The 25,415-nt window shown below is 51.9% G+C and overlaps 8 protein-coding genes across 8 annotated transcripts; 3 read left to right on the top strand and 5 right to left on the bottom strand.

The window, feature by feature from the left end:
• Window positions 1-881: 881 nt before the first annotated feature.
• CC1G_05418 (aryl-alcohol oxidase) lies at window positions 882-3,225 on the top strand (the record flags this gene model as incomplete). The annotated part of the gene is made up of 11 exons (XM_001835404.2): window positions 882-1,002; window positions 1,059-1,140; window positions 1,191-1,345; window positions 1,399-1,505; window positions 1,567-1,771; window positions 1,829-2,014; window positions 2,068-2,287; window positions 2,355-2,532; window positions 2,586-2,637; window positions 2,691-3,034; window positions 3,090-3,225. 11 exons carry the CDS (start codon window positions 882-884, stop codon window positions 3,177-3,179), a joined length of 1,740 nt encoding a protein of 579 aa, XP_001835456.1. The 3' UTR covers window positions 3,180-3,225.
• A 320-nt stretch (window positions 3,226-3,545) lies between these two features.
• On the top strand, window positions 3,546-4,390 carry CC1G_05417 (hypothetical protein). Its single transcript, XM_001835403.2, has one exon. It carries the CDS (start codon window positions 3,567-3,569, stop codon window positions 4,344-4,346), a length of 780 nt encoding a protein of 259 aa, XP_001835455.1. The 5' UTR covers window positions 3,546-3,566; the 3' UTR covers window positions 4,347-4,390.
• Window positions 4,391-4,498: 108 nt separating this feature from the next.
• On the bottom strand, window positions 4,499-7,330 carry CC1G_05416 (hypothetical protein; the record flags this gene model as incomplete). Its single annotated transcript, XM_001835402.2, has 8 exons — window positions 4,499-4,620; window positions 4,698-4,734; window positions 4,785-4,946; window positions 5,020-5,036; window positions 5,093-6,512; window positions 6,573-6,708; window positions 6,777-6,919; window positions 6,971-7,330. 8 exons carry the CDS (start codon window positions 7,328-7,330, stop codon window positions 4,499-4,501), a joined length of 2,397 nt encoding a protein of 798 aa, XP_001835454.2.
• Window positions 7,331-8,029: 699 nt separating this feature from the next.
• On the top strand, window positions 8,030-9,020 carry CC1G_05415 (hypothetical protein; the record flags this gene model as incomplete). The annotated part of the gene is made up of 4 exons (XM_001835401.1): window positions 8,030-8,078; window positions 8,132-8,191; window positions 8,246-8,308; window positions 8,368-9,020. The coding sequence occupies 4 exons, from the start codon at window positions 8,030-8,032 to the stop codon at window positions 9,018-9,020; spliced, it is 825 nt and encodes a 274-aa protein (XP_001835453.1).
• Window positions 9,021-9,643: 623 nt separating this feature from the next.
• On the bottom strand, window positions 9,644-11,512 carry CC1G_14943 (metalloprotease). The gene is made up of 6 exons (XM_002910566.1): window positions 11,237-11,512; window positions 10,863-11,102; window positions 10,653-10,781; window positions 10,488-10,559; window positions 10,131-10,435; window positions 9,644-10,044 (listed from the first exon to the last, which is right to left on the bottom strand). Exons 2-6 carry the CDS (start codon window positions 11,057-11,059, stop codon window positions 9,674-9,676), a joined length of 1,074 nt encoding a protein of 357 aa, XP_002910612.1. The 5' UTR covers window positions 11,060-11,102; window positions 11,237-11,512; the 3' UTR covers window positions 9,644-9,673.
• Window positions 11,513-12,095: 583 nt separating this feature from the next.
• Window positions 12,096-13,605, bottom strand: CC1G_14942 (hypothetical protein; the record flags this gene model as incomplete). Its single annotated transcript, XM_002910565.1, has 5 exons — window positions 12,096-12,439; window positions 12,514-12,573; window positions 12,662-12,812; window positions 12,908-13,060; window positions 13,255-13,605. The coding sequence occupies 5 exons, from the start codon at window positions 13,603-13,605 to the stop codon at window positions 12,096-12,098; spliced, it is 1,059 nt and encodes a 352-aa protein (XP_002910611.1).
• A 1,011-nt stretch (window positions 13,606-14,616) lies between these two features.
• Window positions 14,617-17,284, bottom strand: CC1G_05413 (exo-beta-1,3-glucanase; the record flags this gene model as incomplete). The annotated part of the gene is made up of 7 exons (XM_001835399.2): window positions 14,617-15,150; window positions 15,206-15,674; window positions 15,730-16,017; window positions 16,086-16,204; window positions 16,266-16,404; window positions 16,458-16,496; window positions 16,557-17,284. The coding sequence occupies 7 exons, from the start codon at window positions 17,282-17,284 to the stop codon at window positions 14,617-14,619; spliced, it is 2,316 nt and encodes a 771-aa protein (XP_001835451.2).
• A 1,175-nt stretch (window positions 17,285-18,459) lies between these two features.
• CC1G_05412 (hypothetical protein) lies at window positions 18,460-22,960 on the bottom strand (the record flags this gene model as incomplete). The annotated part of the gene is made up of 20 exons (XM_001835398.1): window positions 18,460-18,621; window positions 18,684-18,739; window positions 18,805-18,943; window positions 19,028-19,289; window positions 19,345-19,460; window positions 19,519-19,656; window positions 19,712-19,867; window positions 19,929-20,048; window positions 20,104-20,218; window positions 20,272-20,358; window positions 20,409-20,566; window positions 20,617-20,710; window positions 20,762-21,468; window positions 21,518-21,838; window positions 21,889-21,938; window positions 21,983-22,224; window positions 22,275-22,380; window positions 22,433-22,444; window positions 22,498-22,600; window positions 22,655-22,960. 20 exons carry the CDS (start codon window positions 22,958-22,960, stop codon window positions 18,460-18,462), a joined length of 3,450 nt encoding a protein of 1,149 aa, XP_001835450.1.
• Window positions 22,961-25,415: the final 2,455 nt, after the last annotated feature.

Raw genomic sequence — 25,415 nt, 5'->3', positions numbered from 1 at the left:
GTATAAGCTTGAACGTCCGATGGGCGCTGATTGGGCGCTAGATTAGACCGATTGTGGTTGGGAAAGCGGCGAGAAAGAATTGATCACGCTGGCGATGCGGCCTGTCATGGTCCTCTATCTCTGTCTTGGAATCTTTTGATTGATGCACACCGCCATGATCTTTCAACTAGAGGGCGGGGAAAAGGGACACGATCTCGTTCCTTCACGGTTTCAAAGGCGAGTAGCGTGGAGGGGGAAGCCGTAGGAAGAGTCGTTTGGGTGACCGAGTGCTCGGCCGCCTAGCTCAGTGCCAACTCGAAGCGCCCAGTGGAGCAGAGAGAGGCACGACTGTCCGTGTCGGAAGGTATTGCCAAAACAGCGTCAATCAATCGAACTTCCTGGTCGCTTGGCAATTTGAATCACAAGTCGTTGTTTTCTTCCTCGTTCTCTCCTAACCTCGAAGTGAATTCCACTGTGTTGGTGCAGACTCCGGATTAACGGCGAGCTGTACTCAACTTCTAACAATTCGGCTCCGCCTGAGCTCGGCAGTTTTCAACTCGTGCTTCTCGTTTTCCCGTGGATTGTCTTCGGTTTTGCCCTCATGCACGTACGATTCCGCCCGGCTCCAATGGTGGTCGTTTGGGTTTCAACAAAATATTCCCTGACCATGACCATTCACGCTATCTTATCCGGAAAATGGGCATGCAGGAGGTCTAGACGCGACTTTCTCGGGTAAATGATCCACAGAATCCAGCTTTCGAAGTGTCGTCTGCTCCTCTTTGTCAACCACGGACTGACTTCTCGAACTCATGATGCGGTGACTAATTCAATCGCATTCACTATATAGGCGTCTGTATTTCCCCAACTTGCACCCTCTCTTCACAGCGGCCCCTCTCGACAAGATGCAGGCTTTGTTGCTTCAGGCGTTGCTTGCTGGTACTATTGGTTCGACCTACGCGAGGGTTTTTGATAGCTTGAATGAGCTTCCGCAGGAGAGAGATTATGATTTTATCGTTGTTGGATGTGGGTCCTTGCCCTTCGAACATTGCGAGTCTTGATTAGCTGATGATTTCATTTAGCTGGTCCTGGAGGCGCTACCGTTGCCAGTAGACTGTCGGAGGACCCAGAGACAAAGGTCCTCCTTGTAGAAGCTGGCCCAAAGTGAGCATGTCGGCATAACAGCGACATCGTCTAGCTCACCGTCCACTCAGCAACGAAGGCGTTCTGCCCATACAAATCCCAGCATACCAGGGCCGCATCAACAGCACATACAATTGGAACTACGTCTCGGTCCCTCAGACTGGCCTTAACAACAAACGGGTTATGTACTCCAGGGGACACGTCTTGGGTGGAAGCACTTCGATCAGTGAGAATATTTCAAGATCCAGGACTGGGCTTGACTAACACCAATTCAAAAAGACGGCATGGTGTATACCCGAGGCGCTGCCGACGATTACAACCTCTGGGCCAGCGTGACTGGCGACCCGGGATGGCGCTGGGATAACTTGACACCCTACATCTTCAGGGTAAGCATTCCATCTCATCTGGCGTAGCATCAAAGTTGACCGGGCCCTCCTCCGCCTTTAGCACGAGAAATGGCAGGCCCCTCCAGGTGGTCGAGAAATCTCCGGTCAATACGACCCTGACGTTCACGGGTACGATGGGAATGTCGGTGTCAGCCTCGGCTGGAGCAGTCCCACAGAATTCGACGAACGCTGTCTTCGAAACTCGGAGATTCAGGAAGAATTCCCGTTCAACTTGGATTACAATTCTGGAAGCCCTATCGGTCTCGGTGTGTCTCCGATTTTGAATGTTTTTTTATTCGCGAGTCCTTACAGGGGATTCTTAGGATGGCTTCCTTGGACCGTGGATAATGGCGAGAGAAGTAGCGCAGCTGTTGCGTACCTCAACGCGTCTGTCCGTGCGAGGCCGAATTTGAGCATTCTTCTGAACACCTACGCCCTTCGCGTTCATCCTACTGGACCCGAGGAAGAGCTCGATTTCCGAACCTTGGAGATTGGGATACGCTACACCAGTACGTGCTTCCCGCCTTCCTCCGTAGCAATCAATTGACAATGACTTTTGAAGAACGCATTACGGAGAACGTTACAGCTGCAAATGAAGTCATTCTGGCTGGGGGAGCGTTTGGAACACCTCAGATCTTGCTGAACTCTGGAATTGGGGACGCGGCTGAGTTGAAAGACGTCGGCGTTCGACCACTTCACCACCTACCTGACGTTGGAAAGAAGATGACTGACCACATCGTGTTCTTCGCTAACTGGGCTGCAAACGACAATAGCTCTGCTCCGTCAGTCTCGCTCTCCTTTGATGCCCGATGCTTACCATGCTCATTATCATCATACTCAATTTCCTAGACCGTTCCCGGGTGATCCGTTGGAAGCCTGGATGACGAACCGGACTGGCCCCCTCACCGAGCCTAATTTGACCCACCAGATCCTGTGGTCCCGCATCCCATCCAATGCGTCCCTTTGGGAGCAGTACAAGGACCCTTCCCCTGGGCCTGATGCTCCCCATCTGGAGCTCATTATCCGAGTAAGAAGCCAGATCTCGCCCTTTCACTCTGAGTCATTCATGGCTTTCTCTAGGGAGGTGCTGGAAGTGCCAGTGCAATGATTGCGCTCTTATACCCGTATTCCCGTGAGCATCTCCCGCATCTCAGAGTGGGGAAGCTGATTGAAATGCATCGACAGATGGCTCTGTAACGATCAACACGACCGATGCCTACCAAGACCCACTCATCGATTTGGGATTCCTCACTGACCGCTTTGATATTGAGGCCATGAAGGAAGGTGTCCGGCTTGCAAAGCGATTCTTCAGTGGGCCAGCTTGGGATGGTTACATCGGCGCTTATCGCGGTGCCGACCCAGACAACCACAGGGCGTTCGAACAGGCCTTCCGTAGTTCGGCCTTTGGAGTCTGGCATCCTGTCGGGACGGCGGCTATGTCAGCCAAAGGCGCAAAGGCGGGCGTTGTGGACCCTGATTTGCGGGTGAAGGGCGTCAAGGGTCTGAGAATTGTTGATGCGTCTGTCATTGTGCGTAGTTTCGTCCTGCGGCTTCATATTACGCGTTTTGCTAACTGCCGTACAGCCGTATGTCCCTGCAGCGCATACGCAAGCGCCCGTCTATATTCTCGCGGAACGAGCCGTGGATCTTATCAAAGCTGCTTGGAATTTGTAATCGTAGCGTTTTCGCTGTACTGTTCCCGAAGGACAACAATACACTCTGCTATGCCCTGAAGGCTGAAGCGCGTTGCCAGACCGACAGGTCAGAAGGACAATTTGGGATCTCATTAGCCGCCGAAATTGGATTTGAATTACAAATTCATCACTGCGGGCGCTCAATGAATAATCCAACTGCGGAGAAGTGTCTGACTAACGCAAGACTCACGAGGGAAACATTTGGTCGCTTGCATCTTTCCCGTCGATCCCAAGGCTGCGACCATGCGGATCTCGATATAGTTGGTAAGTAGAAGAGAGTGGTAACAATCAGGACTGGACATATTTAAACGGTTCGATGTGAGGGATCGATGGTCAGCACCAGCCTCTCACTTGAAGCAGCATCAACATGATCACTCTCTACGACATCCCCACGACCACCGCGATCAAAGCCACCTCCGGCAACGTCTGGAAGGCTCGCTTCAGCCTCAACTATAAAGGGCTCCCATTCAAGACAGAATGGATCGAAATACCCGACATCGAATCTGCCGTCTACCGCAAACACAACCTCTCCGCTCCAACCACGCGTCCAGATGGAAGCCCTAAATACACACTCCCCGTCATCTACGACTCGTCCACCGACAAAGCCATCGCCGATTCGTTCGAGATTGCCAAGTACCTTGACGCGACGTATCCAGATACACCCAAGGTGTTCCCTGACACCAAGGACGGCGCTGAGGCGGGATGGAACAAGCAGGAAGTCATGATCAACACCATTATGGGCCACATCTTTCCGATCTTCCCGTACTACTGCAGAGAGTTGTTGGAGAAGGCTAACCCTCCCACTCGCGAATACCTCAACGTCGTCGTCGCCAAGGACCTTGCGGCCTTCCTCAAGGTCCAAAAGATCGATGAGTTGAACTACACCCCGGAGCAGAATGCGGAGGGTGTAGAGAAGTTGAAGGAGGCGTTGGGTCATCTCGACGAGAAGTTTGGCGGGAAGGGAGAGTTTGGATGGTTCTTGGGGGATAAGATCTCTTTCGCGGATTTCGAACTCGGAGGTCTTTTGCTTGCTATGAAGAATGTCTGGCCTGGAGCGGAGGTGTGGGATACGCAAATCTCCAAGTGGCACGGCGGGAAGTGGGCCAATTTTGTTAGCAAATTGGAACCGTACACGACTGTCAATTAGTTTATTTGTAGAGATCCTTTGACATATGTACAGTGCGTTTTATACCAGGTAGAAAAGAAGCGACCCATATACTTCAGGTAGTCAACGAGCTTGTTCAACTAGAGCGTCCAGGAAGTTAGCACGAGATCTCAAGTTAAACTGAAGCAGCGATCCTACGTTAGGAAGCCTGGAACCATATCTTCATCCTCGTTAGGGTCCATTATCAGAGGTGGTGAGGTGACATGCGGTCCTTGTGGGTGCCAATTGTCTTTGAAGAAACTTTTCTTCACTTTAACTGGAAGTTCGAAAACGCATGGGGGAGGCCATTAATATTAATTCAAATCACAGCAGACCTATGAAGGATAAGCCTACCAATTCGTTTCAACAGCGCCGAGTACGACTTGTCAAGCTACGTCCAGCAAATAAGAAAGGTCCCTTCGGTAGACATGAGTGACATACCTCGCCTCGCTTGATTTGCTCCCCCACCTGAGGTGGTATGCGGTCGAAGAAATATAGCAGAGCGCTTGGCACATAGAGCGAGTAATCGATCAGGTCTTCGAACGAAAGCTCGAAATACCCCTCGAAATGAGCTACAAAATCACTGATAGTCGCAAAGCATCTCTGTATCGAGATCAACGTTGTCGAAACAGTCATTATTGAACACCTCCGCGGGCTCAACAATTTTGTTGCCAACCTCGTCGAAAGAGGTAGCTGTAAATGGCGTGATGGTTCATATAGCTCCTTCAGTTAACGGAATGGGTACCCACCTCGCGTCTTCGCCATCAGCACACGATCGAATGAAGCAATCGCGCAATGTGCCAACCGATTGACGATGGAGTGAACCGGGATGAACAGCTGCGGGGGGCATCTGGCTGCGTCCGAGAGGAAATCGGTAAGTGATTTGTGATAGAGCTGCAGCGTTTTGACATCGATGAGGGAGTGGATATCGTAGAACGTCTTCTCGATGGTTCCAGCTTTGAGGAGGAGAGCCGACTCGTATGGCTCAATGCCGCTATCAAATTCGACCCATTTGAGTGAAACGACCCAGCGAAGCAGCTTGACAACGGCCTGCGGGTCTACGTCGACATCGTCGCAATTCTTCTCGTACTCCGTCTGAGCCTTGAGCAAGATCGTTGTATACAGGTCGTCCAAGGACTGGAACGGGTTCCTGGTCCCTGAAGACGATGGGACCCATTCCAGAACCATCTTCAGTCGGCTAGCCTGATCAGCTCGTAGTTCACCAATGAACTTGATGATAGTGGCCACGTAGATGAACTGTGCAGAGGAATTGTCCACAAGTCGCTCGAGATCTCTCAACGAAGGCCAGACAGCAGGTAGCAGGCGCCCCATTGCGTGCTCGCGACGGATTCTTGCGAATTCATCCACAAGGAACTGCATAATGTCCGCTGTTGCGCTGTACTTCTCGTTGTTTAGATTGATGTGCTCGAGGTGGCCCGCGAAGAGATGCTCGAGCGCGAATCGAGCAGGTGCTTCGGGCCTACTTGAGAAGGAGATGAGGAAGGGGAAGTTGACTTTGGGATCAAGGAAGACGACATCGATGGTTTGGACAATCTCGCGTTGCTCCTCTTCACCCTTGCATTCGTCCAAGCCGTCGATGCTGATGAGCTTGGGCCAATCTTCATGGAGCAGTCCGAGCTCCATCGCTCTCTGCACTGGCTCCAGAATCAGCGACCTGAACTGCTTCTCCAAGCTCCTTCCACCGGCAATGGATTCGTCCTTGGCAAAGGCGTCCAGGATGAAAGACCGGAGGGGAGGAACGTTGACGACGAGCCCATACGCCAGCGTGGTTACAAGGCTGCGATAGGTGTTTCGAGTATTCGAGTTCGCCCAGAAGAAGAAACTCGCTGCAAGCTTCCCCTCGACATCCGCCCGTTTGGCTGTCGTACGCATGATCGCTGTTTTCCCTGATCCAGCTGCGCCAGTGACGCATATCACCTCGCATCGCTTCCCATTGAAGTTGTTGATTCGGTCCGCGAAGAGCGCCAGTAGATGCTTGCGAGTGCCCTCCTTGCACTGTGCCATCGGCTGGTCACGATCCAGGCCATCGTAAATTGCCTCGCTGACGATGCGTTCCATGAGGCGCCTTTGCACGTCGTCGTAGTAGACTCGCCGTATCTTCAGGTCGACTTTGGAGAGCCGGATGCTGTCGTGGACACCAATGGCGACCTGTGACCCCGTTCGTCAGTTCACCAGTATTGCTTTTCAAGAAGACTCGGGACATCATACCAAAAACTTCGCGATAGACCTTTGAATTATCCGATCGATTGTCACGATTAGCTCTTCTACTTCACGGGCATTTACAAACGCCAAAATAAGGCTCGTGTCTGTGATGCCCATTTGGTCCAGTGCTGCAGACATCTCTCTTCCATGGTGCCCAATCGCCAGTCAGTCTCACTTACAAAATGCCCAGAAAGAGATCAAGGAACTCACTTTGATAGCCTTTCCAGCATGTTGCTCAAGGGCTCCGGCAGCACTGACTCGTTCACTTCGCTCAAGCCGCTCTTGATTATAGTTGCCAAGCTATGGCAATGCCTTTGCAACTCATTCAACGACTCCCTGTTGGCACCTATACGCTGTTTTGCGATTCAGTTAGCGGCAACCCTAACAGCATGTCGTGAACATACTTTAGCCTGCGTTACCAGACCCTGGACGAGCGAGAGAGGTCCTTTGATGGGTATAGACATGCCATCGGAGAACCTGACGAGCAAATCCAAGGTTTCAATGAAAGTATTCTTGGCTACGGACATGGGCTTGTTCACTCGTGAGCCCGAATCCGCACGGTCCTCCACTGCATGCTGCGTCGATTCCCCTTCTTCTGCACTCTTGAAGGAGGGAGTTTTCTGCGGTTGATGAGACCCTACAGTCTGGGAGGAAGAAGAGCAAGAGGTGTTAGCGATGGCACCCTTGTACGTTGATGCCTCGTGTCGAAACCAACGGCGAGGATTCATCCATCTTCGCTTAGAACTGGCGGGCGCGATTGACATGGGAACCTAGCTGGAGCCTATTGACAGCTGCTATTAGACATCTGTATTATTTGACGAAGGAATCTTACCATCTCTCTTGGAGGGCGTCGTGGTCGCATGTTAAAAGACAAGTGAGGTCCTGGGGACGTTATTTAACCAGCTTGCCGGACGAAATCCACGAGGCATTAACGTGGCAGTCCGATGTTGAGCAGCTGCTGTGCTGGGCGGTCGTAATAATACAACAAGCGGATGATTTGACGTCAATAAATAGGATTGAAAGACTAAGACTAAGTACTAGGTCAAGGTACAAATCCTTCGAACACTCGAAACTCGCCTCCAGGCTGCCTGCGAAGTGTTTGATCCGTTGATCCGATACGATGCCGTAACGTGCCGACTTCCAAAGAGCGCCGGCGTCCCAGATCTATTTTGTCCCCCACTCGCCGTGGGACCGGCAATGGGGCCGCTGAACAAACCAAGATTTTCCCGCTGCGTCAGATACTAGGCGCGTTATTCAACCCTAAGAAGTAGACAAAGACGGCAAAGGTACGGACTTGTCGCGAGTCTACCAGGTACTTCGACCCATTGCCGCCAGTGCCCCCTTCAATCTCCGCTTTAGAAACACAACAGCTTCCTGATCCGGGGCTGGGCATCAGTGGTGCTATTTCGCAGAAATCTGAAACTCATCCCAAACTCATTCCTCATCCTCCTACTCGCGTAAAGATGTCTGAGCCCGGAAACCACCCTCTTAGAGACGAACTTGCCGACAAGAGTGAGCATCCCCAAAACCATTGTTCAGTCGCGAGTGTTGACCAATTTTCATAGAAATCATCGACTTTACCGACGAGGAGCTGATTGAAGCTGGCTTCAAAGGCGATGGCGAGTGTTTTGCTCACTATACACGGTCTTCCCTCAGTTAATTACCGTCCACCCTCTCAGATGTTCCCGAGTCTGTTACGACGACGATTAGCCAGATCAAGGCACGGCCCTCGCTTTTAGGCTGTGAGTCTTTCAGCCCCTTTTTCTTTTCAGGGGTTAACCTCTTACGGCTTTATGTCTAGTCGTGACTGGATTGATGGTGTACTGCCAGAAGCAAGACGCACTCAATAAAATTTCTGCTGCTCCTTCCCCAGGCCCCGTCTCCCCAACGACGAGCGAATCCTCCGGTCCCTTCGCCGAAGTCACCGTCCCTTCAGACAGTGCTCTCACCCCCGTTGGCGGCGATCTCGTCTCCCCATTCGAACAATACAACTACTACATCGGCATCTGCGAGGACGACAACGACGTCCCCGTGCTCTATTATCGCACCAGTCTCAAGAAAGCTCCCTTCCCGATGCCTAAGCCTGGGGACCGAGTTTTCAAAGTCGCGAAAAAGACCGTACACGGGCCGTTCGACAAGGTGCTCACGAGGAACCTCTGGAACAATACCGTTGGTCCTAAGATCATCGATCATGTTCTCGATGCAGGCGGTATCAAGTACGCATCGCTCCAAGCTGTCCGCTTCTCTGCTTGCGACGAGGAGGGAAAGGAGAATCTCGGCCCCATCGTCGTGTGGCTTGGTACGCATCCTGGAACCACTACTGCTGAACGTGCCCGAGATGTCTCCCCCGACATTCTCAAAATTCTCTCTGACCACGGAGTCAGCGGCGCGGAGGTCGAATGGTACGAGGCCAGGGCGGAGCGTCTTGGCAGCTCCTCAGCGAAGGCCGCTTGAACAATGTCGTCGCCCATTCCGAATTGCCAGACTTCGACGACGGCTGCTCTTGAGATTGCCATGGGTGACGAAGAACGCGTCTCTCAACTCTGGTTGTCACGATGCAAATTTCGGGTTTCCGTAGCGTGGTTGGGACCATGTGGTGAGTGTATTCATTTCTGTCTACATACTATCGGGCTGTTTCGATTGACATCGGTTGGAAACTGGAACCAGGTCGCATACACGATGACGAAGCACCCATCGCAGCTGAGCGCTGATGCCTTCCTACCGCCAATCTCTTTGTTCATCATGTAATTTGAGTATGTACTTATCTCTTCTTTGTTCAAGTCTCAAAACATTTCTGCTACATCTGTCGTGCACGTATGAATACTAATATATAATATGACCGCTGGTACATCCTTCATGTCTCGTAGCCTAGTAAGCCGATTATCATATCTACTGCACGCGCGAGGGACCTTCCAGTAACGCTGTTCAAGTTTAGTCTCAGACCCATCTGTCATCTGAGCTATAATAAGTGTACGAGTGCTGCACGTAGCCGTCTAACAATTTCAGAGTCCTAATCGCTTATTGCTCGAATAGTTAACTGAAACTCCATACGAGGGCACCCGAGTGCCAAATCGTTTCGAAGGCAGTGGATTCTTTAGATTTTGAGATCAGTAATACGGGTAGTCAGAGTCGTCATAGTACCACCTAGGCTCATCCTGCTCTTCATCCTCATCCTCATCCCCCGCATGCTCCTTCTCTTCTCCTTCAGCGTCCTCAGAGTCATCCTCCTCGCTTGAGCCAGCATCTCCAGATTCTACCGGAATGGGGGTAGACCTTGTCGAACTGGAGCTTGCCGCAGAGTCAGAGATAGTAGTAGAGATAGTGGTAGAGGTAGCAGCAGGGGGAGTGGCGGCGGTAGTAGAGTTATCCACAGGCGGTCTCTTCGTCCTATACGCCCAGATGACTTCATGCATCCGAACCGCCTGTCCAGGCGTGAAATGCGTCATGCACGTATCCCAGGAGTAGTCCATGAAGTTATCTACAAGCAGCCCCCAAAGAAGAATCCATCAGCATCCAACACCCACATCTACATAGCATTGATCACAGGAGGATTCAGAAACTCACGAATAGGATCATCCATCTCACTCCCCGGACAACTCCTCCTCCCAACAGGACACCCAACAGCCTCACTCGCCTCCGGCGGTGTATCATCCACATTATCTCCCACACCCTCACACCCGCCTTCGAACGTATGATACAGCCCCAGCCAATGGCCCAACTCGTGTGTCATGGTTCGGCCGTGGTTGTAGTTGGGGTGCGAGCCAGCAGGGAGGGTGGTGTGTTTGATGAGGAGGCCGTCGGAGAGTGGGGCGCGGAGGTAGGAGGAGGGGAGGGAGGCGAAGCCGAGGGTTTTGGTTGTTGCGTTGAACCTTGGTTTAGGGGTTAGAGGAGAGATTGAGGGATGGGAGGGAACAGACGTACTGAGCGGTGAAGATGTTCAAGACTGTGGAATCTCCTTTATGATACTTGGCTTTCATTTCTTGTTCTTGAGGACTACAATCCGACACATCCACCATTCCAATTAACTCGTCAGCACAACCCATCCCATACGCACACTAAGTCAAAAACAAAGGGAACGATACGTACGACCCAGGCCACACATTAACAAACCAATCCTCATTCTCCACTCGCGTAATATTCTTGAAATTCCACGAGATGTTCGCAGATTTGAAGTCGTCGTTGATGACTTTCATCTGTTCCATAATCTGCGAGTCGCTGAGCCACCAGAAAGAGGATCTATGTTAGCGCCCGCCCGCCCCTGCACATTATTGTCCATGTAAACACCCAAGAACTCACCTGACATATCCTCCCTCCTTCGTCTCGTTTGCGTAGATAACATGCCAATAAACGTCGAACGAAACAGGCTCGAGGGGCACGATAGTCGCGGTCGAGTTAACGGTCGCGTTGTGACCACCGGGGGCGATGCCAGAAAGGTCTAGGTCCCTCGCTTCGAGTCGAGTAGTAGACCGAACCCGACGCAACGTCTCCTCCATACCGAACCTCTCTTCCTCTGATACGACTGTCCCACATCCTCGTCTACATTCGAGGATCGATAATATATCGAGAGTGTCGATGAAAGTGGGGGTGCAAGTGCAAGAGAGAAACTATGCGTCAGTGACTATCGCCTATCTACTGGCAGCCAGGCCAGGTGGATGTGGAATAGCACTGACCGTTCCAGGATGTGTTCCAGCGACGGTCTGTAGCCTAAAGGTCTACCGAGCGCCACCGTGACAATGGCCAAGGTGAGAACGAGCGCCTTCAACGACACTAGCACGGTCAACATGCTTCAAACCAACACAATGTAATCTTCTCTCTTCTTCTCTCGTCTCGTAGATTTCCGAATCTGATCCACAGATACAGAATATCAAAGGTAGTAGCCCAGCTTCAAGTCCTAGCAGTTTCGCCCAGCGAAAGAAAGGTTATAGCGTTCCAAACGCGAGTTGTAGGTGGACCAGCCTGAGGATATGGGAGAGAGAAAGAGAGAAAGAAGGAAAAGTGATAAGAAACTGGCACGACATGGTGAGCGGCGATGGCCAACCGCGCGGTGGTGATGGGTGCACTGCCAATCTCTACCCCGGGGCCCGGGCATCTCGGGCTATAAATAACTTTCATTCTTCTTCACTTCCCCTCTTCACTTGTGATCTCAAGCCAAGGCTCCAGGACTGGCCGCAAGAGGAGTCGCATGAACTCAACCAAGTAGATTAGTATCCGTGGACAAATTAGTCGATACAAAAATAAACATATGAAAAGCGGCGATTATTCTAAAAGCCTAAGGGATCCGCGCACCGCACTGTCCGCTATCAGTGAACGAGTAACCGTCTAGTCCTCCCGAGCGCGTACTAGAGTCCATGCCCGCATCTGCGAAGCATTGTTGGGGCCAAAGCACCCACCATCCACCACCCACCACTCACCGCCCTGCGCATTCTTCCCCATCAGCGTAACGAGACAGCTAACATGAAGAAGCTGGTCTGGTGGGGAAAAACATCAACCTCTTCTCGTCCCCATCTGGACTATGGGACTCCCCATCGTCTAAATCTTTCCCTTCTCCATCCTCATCCTCGCCTGCTCCAGCGCCCTATAAAGGTCCCCACTCGGATCCGGCCTCAACTCGAACCTCCTCACCAACTCCGGTACCGCCTCCTTCGCCAACAACATCTCGTATCCTCCCTCTCCCTCTCCGTTTCCATTTCTCGATGACGTAGCAGACCCATTCGAGATCCTAGCAGGTTGCTGCGCCTCCTTGGATGATTCCGAAGCAAAGGGCGATTTTGAGGGATGGTACTCCTCGTAGAGTTTATCCAGTACTTGACTCGCTTGTGGCACGATCAGGTCTTTGTCTAGGAGGGATTGGAGGTATTGCGAGGATCTATAAGCTGATCATACACAACACACGCATTAGCCTGTATCCCATACCACCGGTGAACCCCCAAAACTGAACGCAACATACCTCTATAATGCGACCAACTCCTCCACACACAAAAGAAGAACGGTAAATTAGGTATCACAGCTATTCCAACCAGTTGGGTTCATCAATTAAGACGGGTCAGCAAAGAGGTCACACAAAACACAGAGTAACGAAGGGAAGGAGCACGCACGAACGATAATAAAAGGCGTAGTCAAAGGCGCGAGGAACATCCAGGTATAGAACCCCTTGCGGTGTATAGGCGTCCGGTGTTCAACGTCCTTGCGTAACTGCTCAAGCGCGTTTTCGGGTGGCGTTATTGAGGGCGGGTAGAGGAGGGGTATCTGCAAGAATACATCGCCGAAGTTTAGTAAATATATCGTTAAATATATCGTTGAGGGTGGTAGGTTGCTAGGAAGTAAGAGGAAGGGAAACACACCTGGAATGAAACCAACCCCTTCTCTCCTCTCTGCATGAAATTCGACCTCGGATGGGAGACCGTAGGACCCATCGACGGGTCTATACTCTTCAACGCCAGTTCTTCAAAATCCAGTCTGTCCATAATACGTTCGCCCATTTGGAACGTCTTGAGCTGTTGCAGTCGAGAAGTAGAGGTTCAGGCACAACGTCAACAGGCGCAGAGAAACCAAAGACGCGGTGAGCGAGGACGCCCAGAACGAGTGCCGCATCGAGGAAGAAAGAAAATAGCCGATAGAAAAAGAGCAGAAGCGAACATAGTCAGTCAGCCCAATAAGAATAACACGAGAAGAAACAAGAAACACATACCTTCCATCCACCCTCAGCCCTCCCAAACCCAGCCCACAACTCCGCAGCTTTCGCCTGCAACCACGACGACACCCCGCCTCTCGGTATCCAGCCCTTCCTCTTCTTCCTCTTCCCATCTTTCAACTCAAGGGCGCCATCTTCCGGTCTTGCACCGTCTTCGGAATTGGATAGTTGGAATTGATAGTAGGTGAGGACATTCCGGTTATGTTCAGACTGGGGATGGGAATTTGAAGGAGATGAGGAGGAAGTGGAGGGAGACGGGAGTTTAGGTCGGACGAGGGGAACAGCCAGTATCCTCGCCCTAGTCACATTCCCAGTCCGCAGGCCAAGGGAGGCCACCACCGACGACATGTAGGTTATCGCTGCAGGCCTCGAGTTTTCACGTCTTCAAAATGGTTCGTCGTTTGCACGTTGTCGGTTCGTTCGTTCCTTGAGAACGGTAACAAACCGTCGTTGGACAGGGTACCCAGATAGGCTTCTGCGTCTCGTGCAGGGTCCGGCCTGAAAATCCCGTTGGTGCGTCCCTTCGTCGCCTCGAAGAATAGGAGGAAAAAGCTAACAAACGAGCGAGCGACGACGACAGAGAACAGAAATGCAGAAAAGATAGATGAAAAAGGAGGAAACGGCGGTCGACCGTCGTCGTTGTGGTCGTCATATAAAAAACTCCCGATGGAGCGCGTCGGAATTCGTGAGCCTCGCACTGCCGAGGTGATTCGCGTCACGGTCACCGCGCGTCAACGCGACACCGCACACGCCTTTGCTTTCCCAGCCTCCAGGAAACGACCGACCATAAATTTCGGTATTGGTGAGAGTTATGCACGGAGACCTCGATTGGTACACATGCACTTTCCGCACAGCCAATTCAGGGACGCTCCTAAATTGTCGAAGCTTAACGACGCTATACATGTACGTAGATCTCTGAATCGCGCAAAGCGCGCAACGACTAAGGAAATAGAACGAAGGAAAAAATGCACGTAAACGACAGACTGCAGTCAGCAAACTAGATCGGCCAAAAGTAGATCAGCCAATAACTAAAACCACCCAACAAGTAAGTAATAGGGTCGGTTAGTAAATAAGCAGATATGTACTGCGTATCTGTATTGTTAAGTATACATAGAGCAAGTCCAGGAGGGAAAAATAAACGAGAACGTCCATGCGTATAGAAAGATGGCGTAAGGTACTTGGGAATCCAAAAACCGAAGCAAGACCAAAAAATAAACGAGAGACTCGAGTAAAACAAGAAGCAACACAGCGGATATACCGTCATCCACACTAGATCACAACACTCTCCCCATCCTCCTTCACCAAAACAACTCCCACCTCTACGAAGCAGGTATAGCACATATACAGGAACAACCCTCCTTACGGAGCAGGCGTAGCCTTAGCCTCCACTACACCCCTCCCCAACATCCCCCTCCTCGCCACACCAACACAAAGCGGCGAAGGCGGCGCAGCAGCAGGCGTAACCCACGGATCCAAATAACTACACCCCTCAACCTCAGCAACATACCCCTCACTATCCTCCGGATTATTCCACCCACTACCAACATCCACCGTACGCGTAATCGTCTCACCAGGCGCAGCCTCCACGGGGGTGGCAGTCAAAGTGGGGATAGCACCGGTTTGGGTGTAGGAAGGCAGGACCTCGATGGGGCCGCCGTTGGAGATCGCTGGAGGAGGCCAGGACAGGGCGGAGGTGACGGAGGCGGGGATGGCACCGGAGCCGACGGAGAGAGGGGGTGTCCAGGGCGCGATGTTATTGCATACGCCATCGGCGTCGCGTGGGTCGGTCGGCATCCAGCCTTCTTGCAAACCGAGGACGTAGGACCACGCGGGGGTTTCGACGCGGCCGCTGGCGAGCGAGTCGCCAATACGCCAGGTCCAGAAGAAGTAGTGCTGTGGAATCCATCGTCAGTATTAGCTTCTCGTGAGAGGCAGGTTTGGAGCGCACCTGAAGAGCATCCATAGACGCCAACGTAAACTGCCTAATCTCCCTCTTCAACTCGGGCGTATACCTCGTCCAATCCGTCCAATCCCTACAATCACCCACACGCGGCCACGACCCAGGGGTATACGTCCCCTCATACCTCGTCCCCAAATTCACCCCATTCAAATACAACCCACAATCATTCACTGCATTACTCCACTCACCCGCCGTCGTCAACCCAAACGCCGCCATCGAGTTGTTCACCAGGCGGCCCCAGGCGCGACAGGGCGTGTCGGCGTAGGAGGACATGGGGGCGGAGGATTGAGAGCCAAAGCCGAGGTAAGGATGGACGTCGAGCGCGAGGCGGTCGGCGTTGGGGAAGACGCCGGACCAGCGGTCGCGGCCGAAGAAACCGTCGTGGAGGGAGACCCAGGGGCCGTTGCCTTCGCCGATACCGCCTGCGCGGCGGATGATGGTGTAGGCTTCCATGTAGCTAGAGGAAACCTATGAGGCAACCGTACATTATGCAAAGAGAAGGGCCAACTCACAATCGAGCGAGAGCATCAAAGCCCATAGGATCACCCAAAGGCTCATTGAGGATACCAAACATGGTGACGACATCCCTATACTGAGGCTGCGAGATGAACTCGGCAAGAACACGAATAATATCGAGCGTCCTCTGCGCATTGGCGTAACCCATAGGACCGTGCAAGAATCCGATGCTGCCAAACTTGCCCGAGTGGTTCCAGGCGTTCTGGCTTCCGGGTACAGCGTGAAGATCGAGGTTGATCCTGAGACCGTATTTCCTAGCCCACTTGATCGCCTTGAGGAAGTAGCTGTTTGACAAAGAAAACGGAACGTCAATGAGAAGGGCGAAAGGGATAGAGGTTAAAGAGCGACTGACTTCCAAGAAACACCCTCCAAGTGAGGCTCATCGCCACGCGTCTCGACGGCCCACCAACCAATAGGAATACGGACATAGTTCAGACCGGCACCAGCGATATCAGCAAAGTCCTTCTCAGTCTATCCCGAATCCCAATGATGAGCGGGGGTTCCAAAGGGGAGGAAAGGAAGAAAAACATACGATGAAAGTCCTATAATGTTCCTCGAGTTGGTTGATGCCTCCGTTGGCTGTATCAGCGCGCATGCGCAAGCTGAGGTCGTATTCATCGATGGCAGGTCCAGCAGGGTCGTTGAGATATCGCTCATACAAAGCCGGTGAACTAGAAACAAAACCATCAGAGAAACACCCTCCAACCACAAAAACCGTACTCACATGAATGGCTCAGTAACAAGCCAGCCACCAACATTAACACTGCATCACCACGTCCATCAGCTCAAATCCCCCACACGAAACAAGACCAGGAACACGCACCCCCGAATCCTATCAACACCATAGTTAAACGTCTCATTCAACGCCGGAGTCCACGACTGCGCCCTCGCCCCATTATTAAAAGGATCATTGGGATCATAATACCAATACCCTCCAAACGGATTGCGATACGTAAAAGTCGTACCATCCTCCATCGTAATGATACTCCCATCGCCGCCAGTAACAGGGGGCAGCTCAACGTCCGGCTCAGGGCTCGCACTCCCACTCGGCCTCGCCGTCCCACTCCCGTCCTTGTCCTCGCCCGCGTTGCTGCTATCCCGGTCCCCACCAGCAGAATCGTCGTCGTCCTTCTTGATCACGGTGAAGTAGACGGGGAGGATGATAGCGAGGATGATGATGATGAGCGCGACGATGGCGCCGATGATTACCATCTTGCGGCGTGAGCGTCCACTACCGGTACCCTCGCCGCCTCCTCCTCCAGCCTTCTCGTTCATCATCATGCCACCTCCTCCTGCAGCAGCAGACGCGCCCAAGGGCGACATGGGCACGGCGTTCGGGTCGTCGCGGTAGGGTGCCACATTGGGGTCGTTGGCGTCGTTGAGGCGGTGGGCCGAGCCATACTCGGATGGCGCTTGCAGGCTCTGCTGCGACGACGAGGCGGCAGCGTCGTACTGGCCCATAAACCGCGGTTGGTGTCCTTCGCCGCCGGTGAGGGGGAGCGGGTCGTAGGCGCCCCCGCCCGTTACAGATTGCTGGGGGTTATGCGACATGTTCGAGTCCGCACAAGACAAAGACACCTGTCACGTCCTCAAACGATGTGAGGTCGAGTACGTGCTTTGCGGAACACGAACCAAAAAAGAGAAAAAAGGTTATAAAAGAAAGGAGAGGAATAGAGAGCCCCTAGTCAACGAGGACTATTATACTGGGCTACAGACGAAAGGAAGGGATGAGGAAGGGAAGGAGGGGGCGTGTGTTAGCGACGTGTTGTCGTCTAAAGAAGAAAGAAAAAGGGGGGCGAACTCGAGCCAATTCGCTTGGCTGGGGAATACACAAGTCTCGCCAAGACTTTTCTGAGCATAACATTGAACAAACCCCCACTCAAATCTCGCACTCCTCTCCCCTTCAGGTTCTAGCTCCAAACCATGGTAGTAAAGTGGCGACACGCAACGAACCCAACAATCCAAACGCCAGTTAAGAAATTGAACCACCGACAGCGACGGCGAAGCTTCTGCACCCAACTGGCGTCGAACAACCCAACCCCGACACTCTCGGCTCCGGCATGCAAGACTTCTTGGACATTCCTTGGGCACAGATTCATGTCAACAATGTCAACAACCAAGAGACTTGATAACGAGAACCCAAGCAGCGAAAACGAAAGAGATGAAGTCAGACAAGCAAATTCCAAGTCGTCTTCGATTCCTTCGCCATCCAACATCGCGTCGTCCTCGAGGCGCCAAGAGCTTTGAAGGGGTTGGCGATTGCCGTCAACGTTTCACATCGATTGGAAGAGGGCACAGGTAGGGGTGTCGGTAGTAGGCAGGAGGGAGGGACAACATCGTGGTTGAAGAGTAAAATAGGTGCTGCGCGGGAAGTACATACAATCACCGCCCACAGTCTAGCGTCATGAGACCCCTTCGAGAACTCCGCAAGGGATCCACGAGGCGACGATCTCCATCCCCAAATCGTTGCATATCTCCAACCGGGACTCGAATTACAGTAGAAAAGTGCAAGAAAGTATTGAAAAGCATTTACACTAGAGAATATGTACAACAGAGAAAATACGATTAAACCGGTGATTAAGAATGTAAAGAGCAACAGCCAGTCGTGCATCAGTCTCGCCATTCAGTTGCGCTCGTTGACCTCGAGATCCAAGGGAGCACGATGGGTCAGAGTTTCAGAAGCTGTTACGACCCTGAGTGCCCGTAGACACCAGTGGCAGTACCAACTAATCATTACTAGGCGCAGCCCCAAACCTCAACCGTCCCTGCCGCCGATCAGGATCCTGCATCCTATGCACCTTGACATTACTGCCAATATGGATGTTCGTCATATCCTGAGGCGTGATAAGGATATACTGCTTGTCAGGCGACGCAGAGGCAGTCTCGATCTGGATGGCCAAACCGCGTCAGCGTCCAAAGGTAACGAACTGCAGAAAACATGGAAACGCACCATCATCTTCATACTAATCCGCCTATTCACAGCATCCATGAACACATCAAACTCATCTAAAAGTCGATCAACATCCATTCCAACACCTCCACAACACAAAAGAGAGAAAAAGAAAACGCACCAAGACACCTCAAAGGACAGCCAATCGCATTCCAAAGTGACAACAACAAACAAATCGTCGAAAACGACTTTTCACCTCCACTCAACACCTTGGGATCCTTCTCCGCACTACCCTGCACAGCCTGGTCGTCCGTTTGCACCTACAACCACCACCAACATGACAAACACGAGTCACAGCACATCAGTCCTCCTTCCTTCCCATACAGAAAACACGGTGGACTCACCCTCAACTGCAACGTCTGATCGCTATGCTTGAAAATAACCTTCCCATAGTACCCACGCCTCGACAAGTTGTACTGGAAAATCAACTTCGTCCTCAACGCGATATGCCTCCTAAACTCGTGCCACCTATGCGTCCGCGCTTCCATCGACGACTTGAGCGCATTGTTCAGGTCATACAGACCCTGGAGGTCATTCTGCGCTTTCTCGAGGGTATCCTTGTCTTTGGCCAGCTGCGCAGCGAGTTCGTCGATCGAGGCTCCTTGTCTGAAATGGAGGTTAGGAATACATGAAAACGAAGACCATGGGGAGACGGACACACCTCTTCTCACGCTCCTGCAGAGCAGCCTTCGTCGAATCGATATTCCTCTGAACCTCCTCGGTCGACCTAGGTTCCGGCCACTCTTCACAAAACTTCAGCGCCGCCTCGGTCCAATTCTGTTCAAAACGCAAGTCAACCGACCAGCCCCGTCGGGCAACCAAGCATCACTCTCACCTGGTACTCCTGTTCAAGAACATCGCCCTGCTCCTCCGCCTGTCTAACCTCTTCCTTGGCCTCTTCAAGTTTTTTACCGTAATGCTTGGCAGCCTGCTGCTTCTTCACACGTTCGATAGCAGCCAACGAGATTTTCTCCTACAGTCGAAGAATGAGCACACAGAGCAGTAAAAACACATACGGTGGTACTTACCCCATACTCCGCTTTCTTCGCCGCATACTCCTCCAACTTTTGCTTGACCTCGTTCATCTGAGTTTGGAGCCCTTGCTGCTGCTCGTCAACCTCTGCCTTATTCTTCATCACCTCCTCAAAGTTTTGCTTCAACGTCGCCTTCTCCGATTCAGCTTCCTGTAACACGCGGCAAGTCAGTGAACACCGTGTCTCCGAACATAAATTGACAAGAGCGCACCTCAATCGTAGCTTTCAAGTGATGGATAATGGACGGAAAGTCGGTAGAAATTTCGCTTTGAAGACTGGCAAGCTTGTTCTGAGCCCGGACGCGCAAGTCCTTGATTTTCGTTTCAGATTTCTAGAAAATGTCGTCAACATCCCATTGCACTCGGAAGGACAAATCGACCACTGACATTGAGCTCTTGGAGACTCTTCATCGCCTGACCAAACTGATTTTTGTACCCTAGCATTTCCTGGTCTTTTGCCCTGAGCTTCTCTTCGAGTCGTCGCCTCTCGTCTTCATGATGACTTGACGAACGATGAGCGTCGCTGTCAGATCGAGCTGCGAACAAAAAGCTTACCGAATCTCGGAAGCGTTATCACGACCGGTCAGAAGAAGCGAATTGGACCGTCTGTCTTGGATTGGATTGGTGACAATACCGTCTTGTCTGCAGGAGGTATCAGTGACTACGAGTTCATTGAGGCACAAGCTACGCACCCATAAGTACGGACGGTGAAGAGGTCGGCCGACCAACCCGATTGCTGCCCTCCAATCTCCAATAATTGGTTTTCGAGGGCTTTACGCTCGGGGTTCAACACGACTCGCTCGATCGCCGCCTGATTGATCAGGACACGCGTGACGAATGGCTCAGAGATCTAGACAAGACATCAACACCGTGCTCACTGAAACACAGAAAGAACGTTACCTCGAGCGCGCGGAGGACAGTGAGATACTTCTGGTCCGGCTCGCCAGAACTGTAGTCGAAAATATCCTTCTGCGAAATGATGATCTGGTTGTGGCTATAGGCGCGAAGTGTCAGCGAAAGTAGAGGCAAGAATGAAACGCCGCACTTGTTATAGTCCTTCAGCAACTTGCTGAGCTGAGGACGATCCCGAGCATCCGTGATAACGAACGACATGAGGAACCCGCCGAGCTGGATACGCAACAGCTTCCCCCACCTCGCGGGGTCCTTGGCCCGAACGTACAAGCCCAGAGGACCGAGAGGGACGTCGCCGTACCAGTTCATCCCCTGGATCCTTTGGCAGATATCCTTGATGTTGTGACCATATGGGACGTACTTGTCCGCCGCCATGCGTTGAGCATCCCTGATCAAATTGTCGCAGCTCATGATCGCATTTTGCAGCTCCCTTTTCTCCTTCTCGAGATCATGTCCCTTTTGCTGGCATTCTCGCTTTTTGGTGTCAAGGTCGCGCTTCTCCTGAGTGATCTCCTCGAGCTGTCGTTCGTACTTGGCGATATCTTCTTGAACCGACTGGATCTCAGCGTCGAGAGCGTCGCGCTGGGCTTGGGTGTTGGCAAGTAACTTGGCGTTCTCCTCCTCGAGCTTCGCTTGGTTCTCAGAGATCTTCCGGTTGAGGGTCTTAATCTCTTCGTCCATCCTCTTCATGTCCTTGGAATAGCCCAGCAACTTGCTGGAGTTTTGTTTGATCTCTTGCGTGAGGTTGGCCTTGCGTCCTGCGAGAAGGTCCTGGTCGCCGAGCGCGTCGACCTCGGCTTCAAGTTCTTTGATTCGGGCCTCCCATTCTGAATGCTCCGTCTGTAGACTATTATCAACGACGATTCGTGCATCAGATAACGAAACGCACCTCCGCTTCAGTTAGCTTCTCTTGGATTTTGGGGATCTTGCTCTTCAGTCTCGCGATTTCCATCTTCTTCTCCGTCAGCTCCTTGCCCTTTCCGGCGACATGAGACCACGCCAACTCCTTTTTGAGATCTTCCAGCCTTTGCTTGTGTTCTCGTGCTTTCTCGGCCTCTTGATACTTCCTCTTGGATTGCTCGAACTTGGCCTTCAAGTCGGGGATCGCTTTGAGTTTTTCTTGGAGGAGTTTGTAGGTCTTGCTGATGTTTTCCAGACATTCGTCATAGTCCTCGGCGAGTTGGAATAGCTGCGTCCCTCGGAGGAAGAACTAGGAGTACACGTCAATACCTGGGGAAGCTAATCAAAGATGAGGAGTACCATGTATTTGTCGCCGCTGGACGACGAGCTGAGGAACTGGCGGGAAGAATCTGGGAAACGAGAATGAGTCAGGTCGAATAGAGGGTACGAACACTGGGGACGGTACCTTGAGTAAGAACGTTCATTGGGTTGTCCACCTGGATGTTCATATGGTCGCAGATCTTGGAGAGCTCATCCTTCTTATTACTGATGACCTTTCCATGTTCGCTCATGATTTTCCAGGTCGCTGAGCCATCTTTGGTGAATCTACGGGTGATGATGATAGAATTGCCGTATTGATCGTGTTTGTATGCGTCGGAGCCTTGGTTCTTGATCTTGACCGTGACTTCCGCCCACCTGAGTGCGTGTGAGGCCATGAGAAAGAGACTGTGAGGAAATAGACGTACGGACGACCTTCCCGAATAAAAGTCTTTAGACCAGTCCCTCGACCAGTCGCGGCGGTTTTACCGCCCAGCGCGATAACCAACGCAGTCAGAACAGCACTCTTTCCACCTGTAGAAGTCGTTCTTAATACGTCCATGTTCGCGTTTTGAAGGATACGCACTTCCGTTGTGCCCTAGTCACCATAATTGAGCGCATATACCTCCAACGAACTTGTCTCAAACGCACCAATAATGAAATTAATTTGAGGGCCAAACTCGAAGCTCAACTTCTCGTGACACATAAAGTCGACCATATGGACAGCCTCGATGATACCGTACTCAGAGATGCCCTGTGCATGGGCCATCAGCGGTCCATCTATTGAACAAAGGCGGGGAAGAAAAACCTTCTGTGAAGTGCCCTCTGAGCGTATGATGATCTGGAACAGCTTTTCAGCGTTTTCGCGCTCAAAATGAGCGTCTATCTCCTCCTGGTCCGCGTCGACGGCGGCTGCGCGAGGTCCTTGTTGATTGCCTTCGCCTTCATTGTCATCTTGGGCCCTTGCTTTGCCTTTTCCTTTGCGTTGGGTAGATCGCCCTTGAGTACCATTTTCATAGTCCTCGTCGTCGCTGAGATCCGTGGTTCGCGCGCGTTTGGATGCCTGGTCGCCCTCGGACTCAGAGTCGGAGAGCGCTGCGGGTCGTTTCACCATCGTGCTCGTCGTCGCCGATGATGAGGTGAGGGTTCGGGTCCAAGCAATCGCGCCTGGGCTGCAGAACGCGCTCGATCAAAACGTGACATGTGTGACTCAAAATGTGACAAACGCGTCGCACTGCTTAGCGTGACGCGACTACTCCTATTTATACCGTCCAACCTCAGATGGGGGAAAATGTAATTATAGGATCTACACTATGGGAGAATACACTATCTTTTATCTAGCTCTAAGTCACTGCTAGTCCGGAATTGTATTGTGGTTACTGGACGCCTTTCTGAAAGTGGAAATCGTTGGCTGAGCCGACGCTCACAGTCCGAAGGCCTCGTCAGGGTACTACTGTCTTGAAGTCCAAAAATGCCAACATCGGTCTATAGCACAAGGGCGTAAGTTAATAGTTAGTCCCATCCAATAGGAACTTCCTACCACGCTGCCAGACGACTGCAAGATGTTCCGTAGATGTCTCCGACTCAAAAGTGTGTCCATCAAGGTCTTGATAATCGTTATCCCTAGGTACTTGGGAAGGGAGAACATCAGGAACTCACGCATGTGTACACTCTGCTAATTGGAATGCCAAAAATCATGTAATACTGCGTCTTGGGTAGCGCAAGCCAGAGTACGAGACACATGAGTGCGAAAATGGCCGTGCACAGACCTAGAAGGGGCGGTAAGACCATGTCATGAAGAAGAACCAAATGGCGAACCTGTCTGAAGTGATATCTTCATCAGCCTGTTCAGCGCTCTCTCAGAGGCCCTAAATGCTGCAGATTTTCTCTCGTGCAATATGTATATCAAACAACCTGTCGAAATGCTCACCCTTCAGTCGTTCGCGCCATGTTGAAGAACCACTCACCCGCCAGAAGTATGTCGGTAGCCACCTGCAGACTAAGAAATGCGGTCAGGAATCCATGGGCCGATCTCAGATGGGCAATGCTACGGAGATTCGGTCAACGCTGGCTCAGTGGACTCCGACTCCACAAGCCACGCACCTATCCGCCTGCCAAACCTTGACCGCAACTCCCTGGCCAAGACAGCAATTCGCGATACAGAGGGGCACCAAGAACGCTAAAAGACGTTTGTTCCTGTCGGTGAATAGGTATATCCTGATCGACAGGTCAACGTCCTCTCGAGTGTAACCCGAAACGTTAGACGCACCGATATGACAGGAACAGCTGAACGATGAACGCTGTAAGAGCCATGATGTTGGCCGACATGGGAAGCGGCCATGCTATCTCTATCTCAAAGGTTAGAAACTGCCGGTGGTTAGCCTGACTGCATTGTCAACGAACCCAGCAGCCTGGCAGGATTGCTATACCCATCGATTCTGACGTGGAGAGTGTCAGTGCCCACGGGCTCCGTCCAATGAAGGCAAACCCCACCCACAAGTAAATCCACCCCAGGTACGCGATGGCGATGGTATGGAAATTGTCGCCAATGAATAGAGTAAAGACAGTGAGTCTGAGAACGGTACCAGGGAAACGTTCGGAATGAATCAATCGCACGAAGAGCGTACGACTTACCGGACCCACAAAGGGTCGTTGTTACTAGCCTCTTTCGCCCGACGTTCAGTTGAATCGTCCCATTCACAGGAGGAACGAAAGAGGTCATACCTGAGGCATAGTAAGAGGCGTATTGGGCTGTCGCAATCCCGTGCAGATAAATTGTGACTGGAGAATTCAATTCGCATCCGTGTCAGTATACGACGTGCCCACAGTAGATCCCAAAAATGGACGTGCCCAAGACGCCAACGAACACGGAGCCTACACAGGATCTCTAAGTCAGCTATCAGTGGCACCCACTTTATAAGCGGCGTGAAACGAACCTAAAGTCGATGCATATCCGGATCCCATGCTACGTTGGACGGACGCAGAAGGGAAGGAATGGAGTAGTGTCACGCAAGGAAACCACCTCGTCCATTATATAGTTAGGCGCGAGGTGTGTGTACGCAATGTCTTCCGTAAAGAACCTGGAATTTGATGAATTTACGCAACACTAAGTCGCTTGTTAGCGCGCCGCTTCAACCTAGCACCGGCCCAAAGTGAAGACAAGTGACGGTCTATAAATACGCTTTTTGCAATTGAGGAGCAACGAGCCGATTCCCTAGACTCGTAACCAGCCCAAGAATGAAGATTTTTGAAACTGGGAAGAGAATCATCGATTCTAGCTTTATCGCTCATAGAGCGATCGGTCACCGGTCTACCGATTCCCGAATACGCTTGGAAGTCTAGCCGCCCGCGCCTCAGTGCTCCCCGCATTAGTAGAATCGACACTCCCCCACCATACTAGCATCGAATGTGGGTTACTTTCGCAGCCCTAAGTCTCGACCAGAACACACTGCTGAATCGAAGAAATGAGACGCGAGACATTGGACAGCGCGCCAGACTCGTCGAAGCGTGACACTTGCAAGACGTGACAAAATGTGACAGACGCGACGAACGCGTCGCGTCGCAAAGGA

The sequence above is a fragment of the Coprinopsis cinerea genome (genome assembly GCF_000182895.1).
Source record: "Coprinopsis cinerea okayama7#130 chromosome 8 map unlocalized cont3.8, whole genome shotgun sequence".
In the NCBI taxonomy this organism is placed as follows: Eukaryota; Fungi; Basidiomycota; class Agaricomycetes; order Agaricales; family Psathyrellaceae; genus Coprinopsis; species Coprinopsis cinerea.
The sequence above is the reverse complement of the archived record's forward strand: the minus strand, read 5'-3'. Positions and strand labels throughout refer to the sequence as shown.